Source organism: Oncorhynchus masou, chromosome 33 (assembly GCF_036934945.1).
Source record: "Oncorhynchus masou masou isolate Uvic2021 chromosome 33, UVic_Omas_1.1, whole genome shotgun sequence".
Lineage (NCBI taxonomy): Eukaryota > Metazoa > Chordata > Actinopteri > Salmoniformes > Salmonidae > Oncorhynchus > Oncorhynchus masou.
In genome coordinates, this window is record NC_088244.1 from 36,613,647 (window position 1) to 36,627,572 (window position 13,926).

Here is a 13,926-nt window from a genome sequence, read left to right on the forward strand (position 1 = left end):
AGTTCTTTCCAAAGATTCTCGATTGGATTCAGGTCTGGACTTTGACTTGGCCATTCTAACACCTGGATATGTTTATTTTTGAACCATTCCATTGTAGATTTTGCTTTATGTTTTGGATCATTGTCTTGTTGGAAGACAAATCTCCGTCCCAGTCTCAGGTCTTTTGCAGACTCCATCATGTTTTCTTCCAGAATGGTCCTGTATTTGGCTCCATCCATCTTCCCATCAATTTTAACCATCTTCCCTGTCCCTGCTGAAGAAAAGCAGGCCCAAACCATGATGCTGCCACCACCATGTTTGACAGTGGGGAAGGCTTTTACGCCAAACATATAACGTTTGCATTCAATTTTGGTTTCATCTGACCAGAGCACCTTCTTCCACATTTTTGTTGTGTCTCCCAGGTGGCTTGTGGCAAACTTTAAAGACACTTTTTATGGATATCTTTAAGAAATGGCTTTCTTCTTGCCACTTCCATAAAGGCCAGATTTGTGCAATATACGACTGATTGTTGTCCTATGGACAGAGTCTCCCACCTCAGCTGTAGATCTCTGCAGTTCATCCAGAGTGATCATGGGCCTCTTGGCTGCATCTCTGATCAGTCTTCTCCTTGTATGAGCTGACAGTTTAGAAGGACGGCCAGGTCTTGGTAGATTTGCAGTGGTCTGATACTCCTTCCATTTCAATATTATTGCTTGCACAGTGCTCCTTGGGATGCTTAAAGCTTGGGAAATCTTTTTGTATCCAAATCCGGCTTTAAACTTCTTCACAACAACACAACGTTCTGTCTGTCTCCAACTGTTTGAAAAGCATATTAGCCTGTCCAGATGTTTGTTCATATGTTGAAATCAAGTGGGCTACCTTATTTCTCAGAATGAATTGCCAGTTCCTTATATAATTGTGTTTTAAGCTTGTTGCACATTTATTAAACACAGACTAGACAGCTAGTATAACAATGAATTAGGTGGTACCCCAATGCTGTGTGTGACAAACTGAGCATTCATTTTCCAGAATCAATGTTCATTGACACTCTCAGTAGTGTCTGCTCGGCGTGCAATTTGAGTAGTTGAGACATAAAAAGAGTATTGTTAGAAAAGTGAACGTATCCTCTATTACAGTAAAATTATGTCTCAATGTGTTTGTGTCCATATGACCAATTTTGTTGGACCAAATCTTAAATACAAATAGCGAGTTGAAACTGCATTGTTAGAGAGGAAGATGTAGTCTATCATCTTTGTTGGCGTGAGAGGCTGGAGGGTCAGTAATACAGGGCAGCGTCAATCAGGGACAGAACGGCAAGAAATAGGAGATAGAGGTTTAATCCTAGACACATGAAAGGTGGGATGTATACAGAGGGTGTGGGGCAACAAAAGATAAACAGCAGAGGGACTAAGAATTTTTGAGATGGGGAAAGGGCCAATAAAACGGGGGGGAAAGTTTACGGGACTCCACCCGGAGGGGTAGATCCCAAGTGGGCAGCCATACCCTCTGCCCAAGACGGTAGTGGGTAGCAGGGGTCCGGTGGCGGTCCGCCTGTTGCCGATACTTGGAGGTGATCTTGAGAAGAGTGGGCCGGGCTCTCTTCCAGGTACGGCGACAGCGGCGGACAAACTTCTGGGCCAAGGGTATGCTGACCTCTTCCTCAGGGAAGAGTGGGGGCTGATATCCCAGGGAACACTCGAAAGGCGAGGGACCAGTGGCCGAGCAGGGAAAGGTGTTACGGGCGTATTCCACCCACACTAGTTGCTGATTCCAGGGGGTGGGGTGGGCAGGGACGAGGCAACAAAGAGCCGTCTCCAGGTCCTCACTCCGACTGGCCGATAGACCGGGGGTGAAAACCAGAGGGCAGGCTTGCCGACGACCCAATGAGGGTGCAGAACGCCTTCCAGAAACTGAGGACCACGATCGCAGACAATGTCCACCGGAGGTCCATGGAGCCGGAAGACGTGTTGCACCATGAGCTGGGCCGTCTCCTTGGCTGAGTGTAACTTGGGAAGGGGAATGAAATGGGAAACTTTGTAAAACCTATCCACCACTGTAAGGATTGTGGTGTTGGCATCTGATGGAGGGAGACCAGTGACGAAGTCCAGGGATATATGAGACAAGAGGTAGGGAGGATGGTCTCGGGGTCCGACGGTGTAGCAGCTGGGCTATAGAAGCATGAGACTGCTTCACATTCTTGGACCCCGGGCAGTAGGAAATCGTGAATTGAACAGAGTGAAAAGCAGAGCACATCAAGCTTGCCTAGAGTTGAGGCGGTGCGGAGATATTCCAGGTTCTTGTGATCAGTCCACACTACGAATGGATGTTCCGCCCCCTCTAACCAGTGCCTCCACTCCTCCAACACCATCTTGGCCACGAGTAGTTCTCAATTTCCCACATCGTAGTTCCTCTCTTCGGGGTTAAGACGATGGGAAAGGAAAATGCAGGGATGCAACTTTTGGTCGTTGGCAAAACGCTGGGACAGAACAGCCCCCACTCTGAAGTCTGAGGCAAGCTGATGGGACGGGTCCGGATGGGTTAAAATGGGAGCTGTAATAAACCAATGCTTGAGGTCCGAGAACGCCCAGTCAGCTGCTGGAGACCACGTGAATGGAACTTTGGGAGAGTTGAGTGCTGAGAGGGGGGAAGCCAGGGTGCTGTAACCCCGGATGAAGCGGCGGTAGAAATGAACAAACCACAGGAAATGCTGCAGTTGTACTCTGGATGTGAGTTGAGGCCAATCCATCACCGCTCTCACCTTGTCAGAGTCCAGCTGAATATTTCCAGCAGCAATGACGTACCCTAGGAAGGAGATGGAATTCACATTTTTCTGATTTAACAAAAAGCTCTCGTTGGCCCCAGAGTCAATGAGCACCCGGAGAGATTTGGACTGGTCACCCCACAACAGAATAGCATGGAGAGGGGTGCGAGTAATGGAAGAAGGGAACTTCCCGTACGGCTCACCAGCGTACTGATACCTGCTTGATGACCATGGTCTTTTAATGGACAGATAGATATGTAATGTCCTGCAGCTCCACAATACAGACAGCTCTCGGTGCTCAGTCTGCGTAAGTGTTCAGCAGGAGAAAATCTGGCCCTGCCAAGTTGCATGGGCTCCGGAGGACGCGAGTCGATAGCCCTCGGTGATTCCCGTGGGAACTCGGGTGACATCGGATTCTCCCGGGTACTTCCGGGATTCCTCGGAGGTGAGGTTGGCACCTTGGACGAGCGAGTGTGACAGGGAGCAGACTATTGCAGTCAAGGCTATGAGAGAGTCGAGGTCCATGGGAAGCTCCCGGGCTGCGAGCTCGTCTTTGACTACCTCTGATAATCCATTCAGGAACGTGTCGAAAAGACCTTACGGGTTCCAGGCATTCTCAGCGGCCAAAGTGTGAAAACCTACTGCATAGTCTGCCACACTATGGGAGTCTTGGCGCAGATGCTTACGAGCAGCCTCTCTCCCGGACAACAGAGAATTGAACACCTTTCTAACCTCCGCCACAAACTCCTCCAGACTGAGGCAAATGGTGAATTGTTGCTCCCACACTCCTGTAGCCTAGGCGAGAGCCCTCCCAGACATCAGCGTCATCAAGTATGCTATTCTCGAGCGATCTGAGGGAAACATATAGGGCTGCAGCTCAAAGATGAGAGAACACTGGGAGAGAAACGCCAGGCAGGATCCTGGATCTCCAACGTAGCGCTCCGGAGGAGGTAAGCAGGGTTCTCTGGAAGCCGGGCTAGATTGGGGAGTAGCACCACTGGTAGCGGGGGGTTACTGTAGTGGCTTGCTGCTTAGTAGATAACCCGCGGAATTGCTCGAGCACTGAGTTGAAACCCTGGTCATGGCATTCCGCCAAGGCATGGAGTCCTTCCATAAGGTTCTGAAGTAGCTCCTCGTGTCTTCCAATGGTGGCTCCTTGTAGGCAGACAGTGTTGCGGGGCTGGTAGGATTCTGCTGCGTAAGTCATGGCCAGTTCGTACTCTCACGACTCAGGATATGACCCAGATGCAGACACAGAAGGCGGATGATTCAGTTCTCAGATGATTTATCATAACACGGGGAGCAGGTAAAGGGCAGGTCAAAGACAAAAAGAGGTTTGCAACCAGATCAGAGTCCGACAGGTACAGGACGGCAGGCTCAGGGTCAGGGCAGGCAGAATAATCAGAACGGGGAGGACTAGAAAACAGAAACTACAAAGACTGGAAAACTGCAAAAAGCGTTGGTAAAACTTGGCAAGACAAGACAAACTGGCAAAAGACAAACAGAAAACGCAGGGTGAGACAGCTTGTCGCAGCCTTCCCGCATTTGGGACAATGACTCCCATTGCTAGGGCGGAGACGTGAATCTCGTCATTATATCGATATCTCTGGTGCAAATAGGAAGGTGCACACAGAGGAGCGAAGGGGACAAGACCAAAAATCAACATGAGAATAAGCGGACACAAAACCTACATTCTTGCGATACAGGCAATTGGAATATTGCGCAAAAAAAACATACATTTGAATTAATTTGATATATCGCTCAGCTCTAGCTCAATGGGTGGTGACATGTCTGTGACATTTTCAGCTTCCAGGAATTGTGTACAGATCCTTGCGCCATTATTATCGTGCTGAATGGGCCTTGGGATCTCGTCACGGTATCTCAGGGCATTCAAATTGCCATCGATAAAATGCAATTGTGTTTGTGGTCCGTAGCTTATGCCTGCCCATATAACCTCACCGCCACCATGGGGCACTCTGTTCACAACGTTGACATCAGCAAACCGCTCGCTCACAAACGCCATACACGCTGTCTGCCGTCTGCCCGGTACAGTTGAAATTGGGATTTGTCTGTGAAGAGCGCACTCTGAATCAGGTGAACAAGTTCTGTGTGAAACCTCTGGGGTTCCCCGAGGAGAGGTTTGAGGACCATTGGGCTAATCTAACCAGGTAAAACTTCGGACCCAAGTTGAAGGGTATAACAAAATAATAAATCAGCTGTAAAACAGTTTTATTTAGGACAAGATTTAAAAAATAAATAATAATAATAGTTATCAACAACAACTGCGATTGGACAATAGAACTAAGAGGGCTGAGTTTGCTTTCTGCAGGGTTGCATCGTGTAGGCCTTTGCATCTGTAATTAAAAGGTTAGTCGCACAGTGGTCTAAGGCACTGCATCTCAGTGTTAGAGGCGTCACTACAGATCCTGGTTCGATTCCAGGCTGTATCACAACCGGCCGTGATTGGGAGTCCCATAGGGCGGCGCACAGTTGGCCCAGCGTCATCTGGGTAGGCCGTCATTGTAAATGAGAATTTGTTCTTAACTGACTTGCCTAGTTAAATAAAGGTTAAATAAAATAAATAAAAATGTCATCACTATTGTGTTGATTAATTCCAGTCAATTATTTTGAAATGATAAGGTCTAGGTAGCCTCGCCACCTGAAGTTTGAATGCAAACCAAATTTGATCACATTCACATTTTCTCTTAACACAAATGGCTATAAATACATTACATAGTTTAGGCTATAAATACATTACATAGCTTAGGCTATAAATACATTACATAGCTTAGGCTATAAATACATTACATAGCTTAGGCTATAAATACATTACATAGCTTAGGCTATAAATACATTACATAGCTTAGGCTATAAATACATTACATAGCTTAGGCTATAAATACATTACATAGCTTAGGCTATAAATACATTACATAGCTTAGGCTATAAATACATTACATAGCTTAGGCTATAAATGCATTACATAGCTTAGGCTATAAATACATTACATAGCTTAGGCTATAAATGCATTACGTAGCTTAGGCTATAAATACATTACGTAGCTTAGGCTATAAATACATTACGTAGCTTAGGCTATAAATACATTACGTAGCTTAGGCTATAAATACATTACATAGCTTAGGATATAAATACATTACGTAGCTTAGGCTATAAATACATTACATAGCTTAGGCTATAAATACATTACATAGCTTAGGCTATAAATACATTACGTAGCTTAGGCTATAAATACATTACATAGCTTTGGCTATAAATACATTACGTAGCTTAGGCTATAAATACATTACATAGCTTAGGCTATAAATACATTACATAGCTTAGGATATAAATACATTACGTAGCTTAGGCTATAAATACATTACATAGCTTAGGCTATAAATACATTACATAGCTTAGGCTATAAATACATTACGTAGCTTAGGCTATAAATACATTACATAGCTTTGGCTATAAATACATTACGTAGCTTAGGCTATAAATACATTACATAGCTTAGGCTATAAATGCATTACATAGCTTAGGCTATAAATACATTACGTAGCTTAGGCTAGAAGTAAATGACGTTACCTCTTCTTTTCCCTTGGTCAGAGGGGATCTCTAGGTGTCTCTAGGCTACCTGCAACTGTGGTTGTTATCAGTAAGCTACAGTTGATCAGACTGAAGCACAGATGAATTGTGCACAAGTTGACAAATCATGAGGTAAATCAGTCTAAACAATAGTACTTTTCCCTCTTTTCAACGCTTTTGTGTCAATATTTTTTTATTAAACTGAATCAAAAGTGTTGGGGAAAATTCCAGCTCGCCACAGCCGGTGGCCCTGCTGTACTGATCTCTGCAACGTGGATAGATGAAAATTGCCACATAATGCTACAAATGAAGAAACATATCCTATGTTCTACTATTTTCAAAATTCAAATTAGTATCTCAAAATTTGGACTTAGTATCTTGAAATTCTGACCTAGCATGTCGAAATTTAGAGATAGTATGTCGAAATTTTGACTTAGTATTTTGGCATTTTTAGATAGTATTGGCATTAAGAAATGGTGGTGGGAATTGGCTTCCATGGGTGTCAGTAAACATCAGCAAAAAAGTGATTTAATTGTTGCCAGCAGTTAGTCACTAATCCTCCAGATAACATGTACAGCTTAACCAACTCTGCTAGGGTGAGTGAAATGGTCAGTGAAGTGTTCTCTAATTTGTTTCTGGAAGTAACTAGCAAGCTAGCCAGCTTTAGCCAGTTAGCTTGGGTGCTTGACTGCCGTTGTGAGGAAAGCTCGGATCAACCCTACTCCTTGGCCAGAGCGTCCAGTGTCCAGCAAAACTCTCTGAACTTACGAACACACAATCTGACAACGCTCTTGAGTTTACGAACAACCCAGAGCGCACTCTGACACACTGGAGGCAATTTAAAAATGCACCCTTAGTTGTCAATCAAATGTATTTGGCATCGATCAAATGGGCAGGCAGGCAAGTTCCCATTCAGTTGTCAAAATGTGGTTTGGAACCAATGATGTGTATAAACCCTGGATGACTGACAGGGGGTGCTGTATTGAAATCTTGGCACTCCTGAAATGTAAAAAATATTTTGGAAGCTATAGAAATGCATTTATTAATGTCGACATCCGTTTTTGACACATTCAGTCTATTAGACACCGTAATGCATACTTTTAAATTATATTATGTGAGCTAAACATAAAAAATAAATCATATTTAAAAACATTTTCCTGAAAGCATTTTTTTAGAGAGTATGAATGTTACTGTCCCCACAACAACAAAATTAAATTGTGTAATTCCATTCATTCCCGTGGAGGACTGATCCTACTAGGGAGTGCCAATATGGCCGACTGGTGGCTTCGAAGACTCTCAATAGCCAATAAATAGCATCTGCAATCTAGGGTTCATGTAAATTATTGGTTAGTATTTTTTATTATTTTTTACATTTTATTTCACCTTTATTTAACCAGGTAGGCTAGTTGAGAACAAGTTCTCATTTACAACTGTGACCTGGCTCAGATAAAGCAAAGCAGTGCGGCACAAACAACAGAGTTACACGTGGAATAAACCAACGTACAGTCAATAACACAATAGAAAAGTCAATATACAGTGTGTGCAAATGTAGAAGATTAGGGAGGTACGACAATAAATAGGCCATAGTGGCGAAATAATTACAATTTAGCAATTAAACACTGGATTAATGAGTGAAACATACACTAGATGACCAGTAGGGGGTGTTGTGTTAAAGCCACTGTGCCTCCTTTCCTTCAAAAGTATTTTGGAAGATATAGAAATGCATTTATTAATGTCTATATTTGTTTTTGCCACCTGTATTCTATTACAGACACCTTAATGCATACTTTTAAATTATTGTGTGAGGTAAACATACAAACATATGTTTTTATATTTTTTTTTAAATCCTTAAAGTAAGAATTCATTGAGATGACTAATGTTACTGTCCACACAACAACAACAAAAATACTTAAATACGTGTAATTTTGTCCTTGAAACATTTATACTGAACAAAAATAGAAACGCAACATGCAACAATTTCAAAGATTTTGCTGAGTTACAGTTCATATAAGGAAATCAGTCAATTTAAATAAAATCATTAGGCCCTAATCTATGGATTTCACATGACTGGGCAGGGGTTCAGCCATGGGTGGCTGAAAGACATACATTCTCCTCTTTTATTTCAGCTAATGAAACATGGGACCAGCACCTTACATGTTGTGTTTACATTTTTTGTCAGTGTAATTTAAATACTGTTGAATTCCATTCATTCCTATGGATGACTGTGCCTACTGGAGAGTGCCAATATGGCCGACAGGTAGTTTCAAAGCCTCTCAATGGCCAATACATAGCATTCGCAATCCAGGGTTTATATACATCATTGGTTGGGACAAGCATGCATTGGCAGGCAATCTGCAGAAGGACGAGTAGGCTATTATTCTCCATCGTTTATCAGTGCAATTTTGACGGCCAACTAGCTGAAAAACGTTTGAGAGGGTTTATCTAATATGCCCTTGTTTATTTTAAGATCATCTCACTCTGGCTAGAATTAGTTGTGGATATTGTTGTTGTTGATGTGCATAACTGAGGGAGAGAGCCTATCTTTTCATGGTTGTTTGATCAACAGGACTGTAAAATTCCCAAATGTAAGAGGACTCTCTTGGTATTTACTGTACATATTTTCAAAAATCCATTCAGGTGTATTTTTTGGCTTTTGAAGAATGTGTTCTAATGATCTAAAGCTGCGCTGTTGAAAATGGCTTATTTGCATAAAGGCTTACTGTAGCTCTGATTGGCTATAACGCACCGGTCTGCGTAGACTCCTGTCCTGGACGACAATGTTTTTATTAGGTTTTATTTGCCGCAGTGTCTATTAATTGTCCAAGCGACACGGCCACTTCCCGCTCTATATTGCTTCAGAATTTTCACAAATACCTTACTCTACCTAGTTCCCAAACATTCTATGAATTTATGAAAATGTGAAAATTACAAAACATTTTTTTTTAAAGGTGTCATTCTTCCTGGGGGTGTATATGAACAGATTTTAATCAGATTTAACGTTGCTAAAATGCTGTCAGTTCCACTTGAACTTAGTTTGAGAAAAGCTAAGGGATTGGTTAAAAGTTGACAAATCAAAAATCTGACTTTACATGTCCATTAAACCACTGTTAATCCATTCCACAGTTGCCTATCACCTTGAAACTTGGCATCTCTATCATGGTCGTCCCTAAGATGAACCACACTGAATTTGGTATTGATGTCTCAAACAACAAGGAAACTATTAACAACTCATCCTAGTGGCCCATACCCGGGCGCGAACCAGGGACCCTCTGCACACAACAACAGTCACCCTCGAAGCATCGTTACCCATCGCTCCACAAAAGCCGCGGCCCTTGCAGAGCAAGGGGAACCACTACTTCAAGATCTCAGAGCAAGTGACGTCACCGATTGAAACGCTATTTAGCACGCACCGCTAACTAAGCCAGCCGTTTCACATCCGTTACACTAGCATAGGTCACGCTAATGCTCAAAAAACTGATCTTGATCATGTAAACCCCATTCATTGTTGCTCAAGGTTGTATTTTTTACTTTATTATGTGTGACTTATGTTATTATGTGATTATTGTTGTGTGTACTATGTACGTTTTTTGGCTGTTATTTCACTTAATAAACTCTGCTTCTGTTTTTTCTTTACTCAGGGTTCAGAACATCTGATAAGCAACATCCCCTCAGATGAGAATTTAGCAGACCTAGTTCACTACCCGCCCTTTGCAGGTAGGAAAATGGTCTGCTCACAATCCTTGTTGATGGAAGGATCCAGTCTTGCTTGTATTTAGTTCGTCCTGACACTTTACATAATCAAAACAGAGAATATTTTACATTTCATAATTGCCTTTGGTACATACAGTTGAAGTCGGAAGTTTACATACACTTAGGTTGGAGTCATTAAAACGTGTTTTTCAACTACTCCACAAATCTCTTGTTAACAAACTATAGTTTTGTCAAGTCAGTTAGGACATCTACTTTGTGCATGACACAAGTCATTTTTCCAACAATTGTTTACTGACAGATTATTTCACTTATAATTCACTGCATCACAATTCCAGTGGTTCAGAAGTTTAAGTACACTAAGTTGACTGTGCCTTTAAACAGCTTGTAAAATTCCAGAAAATTTAGAAGCTTCTGATAGGCTAATTTAGATAATTTGAGTAAATTGGAGGTGTACCTGTGGATGTATTTCAAGGCCTACCTTCAAACTCAATGCCTCTTTGCTTGACATCATAGAATAATCAAAAGAAATCAGCCAAGAGCTTAGAAAACAAATTGTAGACCTCCACAAGTCTGGTCCATCGTTGGGAGCAATTTCCAAACTCCTGAAGGTACCACGTTCATCTGTACAAACAATAGTACGTAAGTATTAACACCACGGGACCACGCAGCCGTCATACCACTCAGGAAGGAGACACTTTCTGTCTCCTAGAGATGAACATACTTTCGTGCGAAAATCAATCCCAGAACATCAGCAAAGGACCTTGTGAAGATGCTGGAGGAAACAGGTGCAAAAGTATCTATATCCACAGTAAAACGAGTCCTATATTGACATAACCTGAAAGGCCGCTCAGCAAGGAAGAATCCACTGCTCCAAAACTGCCATAAAAAAGCCAGACTACTGTTTGCAACTGCAAATGGGGACAAAGATCCTACTTTTTGTAAAAATGTCCTCTGGTCTGGTCATCACAAAACCCTGACCTCAATCCCATAGAAAATGTGTGGGCAGAACTGAAAAAGTGTGTGCGAGCAAGGAGGCCTACAAACCTGACTGTTACATCAGCTTTGTCAGCAGGAATGGGCCCAATTCACCCAACTTATTGTGGAAAGTTTGTGGAAGGCTACCCGGAACGTTTGACCCAAGTTACACAATTTAAAGGCAATGCTACCAAATACTAATTGAGTGTAAGTAAACTTCTGACCCACTGGGAATGTGATGAAAGAATTAAAAGCTGAAATAAATCATTTTCTCTACTATTATTCTGACATTTCACATTCTTAAAATAAAGTGGTGGGAATTTTTACTAGAATTAAATGTCAGGAATTGTGGAAAATTGAGTTTAAATGTATTTGGCTAAGGTGTATGTAAACTACCGACTTCAACGGTAGGAGCTATTAACCAAAAATGGCAACATGGACATTTATCAAAATGTAACAAGTACAATTCCTCTCCTCTCTCTCTCTACCTTCTCCCCTCTCCTAATAGCTTCTGGAGCCTCCACTTACACACTAGACAGTGGCATTGGAACGTTCCCTCTACCTGACTACAGTAGTGGGGCAGCAGGAAGAAGCCTGTCTAAGATGAGGGGGGCTGGAGCTGAGCATGGCTCCTCTGGCTCCCCAGGGAGGGTAGGAAGGAGGGCTAGGACCCTGGACAGAGAACCCTCATCCCTGGAGCAGTGCTATCAACCTCACAGAGAGATGACCACCCCAGTACTGTACGGGTCTGTACTGGAGGGGAAAGGCATGAACAGACAGACAGCTGGGGTCATTCATGAAGGTACAGTAGTGAGAAATATACATCACAATTCATAATATCAAATACATTATCACAGTATGTAATATGAAATATATCACAATACACTATATTAAATAGTCAATACTCAAAAACAAACATATCATCATAAGTGTATAGCAATCTGATGATTTGGTATAGGACAAATGTTAATGAGTTTTATACAATAACAATGTGCTTTATGTATGCCCTGTTTCATTTAAGAATCAAATGTATTTTGTAACCTTTGCAGACAAAGAAGCCTATGGAGCTCACATGCTGTCCCCCCACTCAAAGACCTGGACATTCCCCAACCTGAAGACCGCTGCAGGGCCCACTGAGGTGTACCTGGCCATGGAGGAAGAGGTGGAGACTGCCCCCTATGGATCCCCATTCAGAGGGGTGGGTTGGAAACATGACAATAATGTCAGACTAACTATTTTCCATTTGAAATATGTGAATTCTTTACAATGATGTGTTCATGAATCATTTAGAATAGGATTATTAAAAATGAATTGTGGATTTGTGACATTTGTGAACTTTTTACAAATGACTCTCTCTCTTCCCTCCCTCCTCTTCCCCCTCTTCTCTCTCTCCTCTCTCCACTCCTCTTCCGCCTCCTCCTTATAGAAGGCCTGTGGTCCCTCTGTCTCTCGTAACATGGACCCCAGCAGTCTGCCGGTGCCGGCCCAGACAGGGTTGAGCCGACGTGGGAAGATCCGCAGTACGCCCAGTGCCCCAGAGATGGGCCTTGGCCGGGAGACGGGCCTAGAGCTGGTGAGGGAGAGGCCTGAGGAAGCCCTCTCCCCCAGCCGACCCCAGGTCCTAGAGACCCCTGAGTCACTCAGTGACTCGCTGTACGACAGCCTCTCTTCCTGTGGTAGCCAGGGATGACAGGGGGAGGCAGAGAGACAGGTGCTTTGCAGATCTTACTGCGGTGCTGACTGACGCACCTTAATAGAACATGGGATATGGTCTGTGCTAAGATATACCCTTTTCACACTATCGTGTCAACCCAAATCACATTGGACTGGCCTGACTATTTCCTTTTCACATTGTTCTTTCCAGAATGGTTTCAGCTTCTATAGTGGATGCGTAAACAAGCCAGCCGGATACAACTTGGTTCGACCCAGCTTGGTTCGGCTCAGTATTGTGAAAAGGGTACAAGTGGCACTGACCACCTTTAGAAGAATATGGATAAGGACTGTGATAAGATGGTCCCCTTAGGACTTACATGTATGCTTTCTCACCAGCTACGTTGCAAGGTTAACTGGAAAGAAAAACCTCTCCTCAGGATAACTACAACCCAAAGGATATAGACTATTCAGAATATCACTGTTTTATGACGGGAGGTAATTGGAAAGAACACACTCCGCTAACCAAAATAGTTACTTAAATCATTTTAGGATTATGAAATATCCGGACAAGATGACAATATCAAACACTCAGTCTTTGTTGAAATTGAATATGCCTTGTTCAATCTTACTCTGACCCTCACCAAAAGATCTTACTATATTTATTATAGACTACAGAGCGCTGAACACCCGAACCATGCAAGTACTTACCAATCTGTCCTTCTCTTTTCTTTATCAGTTCAGACAATGTACTGATTCCGTTATCTTGAGCTCTTAAAAAAATGAATGTTAATGTTTGTGATTTTTCGCTATTGAATAAATCCATTACAATTTTGAAGTATAAAATTATTTGTTGATGGTGTCGTTCAGATTGTCTCTGTAACTGCCAAGAAAGCTTGTCAGTATATGTTTTTAGTTTAGCTCACCATTCTTTGAAGGTAATAGATGCCAGCAATAATATTGTGAAAAAGAGATGTGGCTACATTATTGTCCAATTAATATGTATTTGTATTATTTATTTTCATGTTAAATCAACTCCACATAATTTGGGTAATCGTCCATTTTTTTGTAATATTGTGTAAATGCAGTCACCTGGCTAAAATAGATTCTTGTTTAACGCTGGATGTCAATCTTGAACAGCCAAGATGTCAACATACTTTTAAAAATGTTTTTATGATTATTTCTTGTGTTCTCACTGAAGCACAAATAAATACAAGAAAATTGCACCATATACCTTGCAATTGAAATGTGTATCAGCATGT

The 13,926-nt window shown here is 42.3% G+C and overlaps 1 protein-coding gene across 1 annotated transcript in view; it reads left to right on the forward strand.

Moving 5' to 3' along the window:
• The window catches only part of LOC135528428 (nck-associated protein 5-like), a 36,621-nt gene extending 22,720 nt beyond the window's left edge, over positions 1-13,901 (forward strand). Inside the window, exons 10-13 of the mRNA XM_064957504.1 lie at positions 9,967-10,042; positions 11,523-11,816; positions 12,064-12,212; positions 12,441-13,901. Coding sequence (XP_064813576.1) covers positions 9,967-10,042; positions 11,523-11,816; positions 12,064-12,212; positions 12,441-12,704 — 783 coding nt within the window. The 3' untranslated portion in view covers positions 12,705-13,901. The remainder of the gene's footprint in view (positions 1-9,966; positions 10,043-11,522; positions 11,817-12,063; positions 12,213-12,440) is intronic.
• Positions 13,902-13,926: the final 25 nt, after the last annotated feature.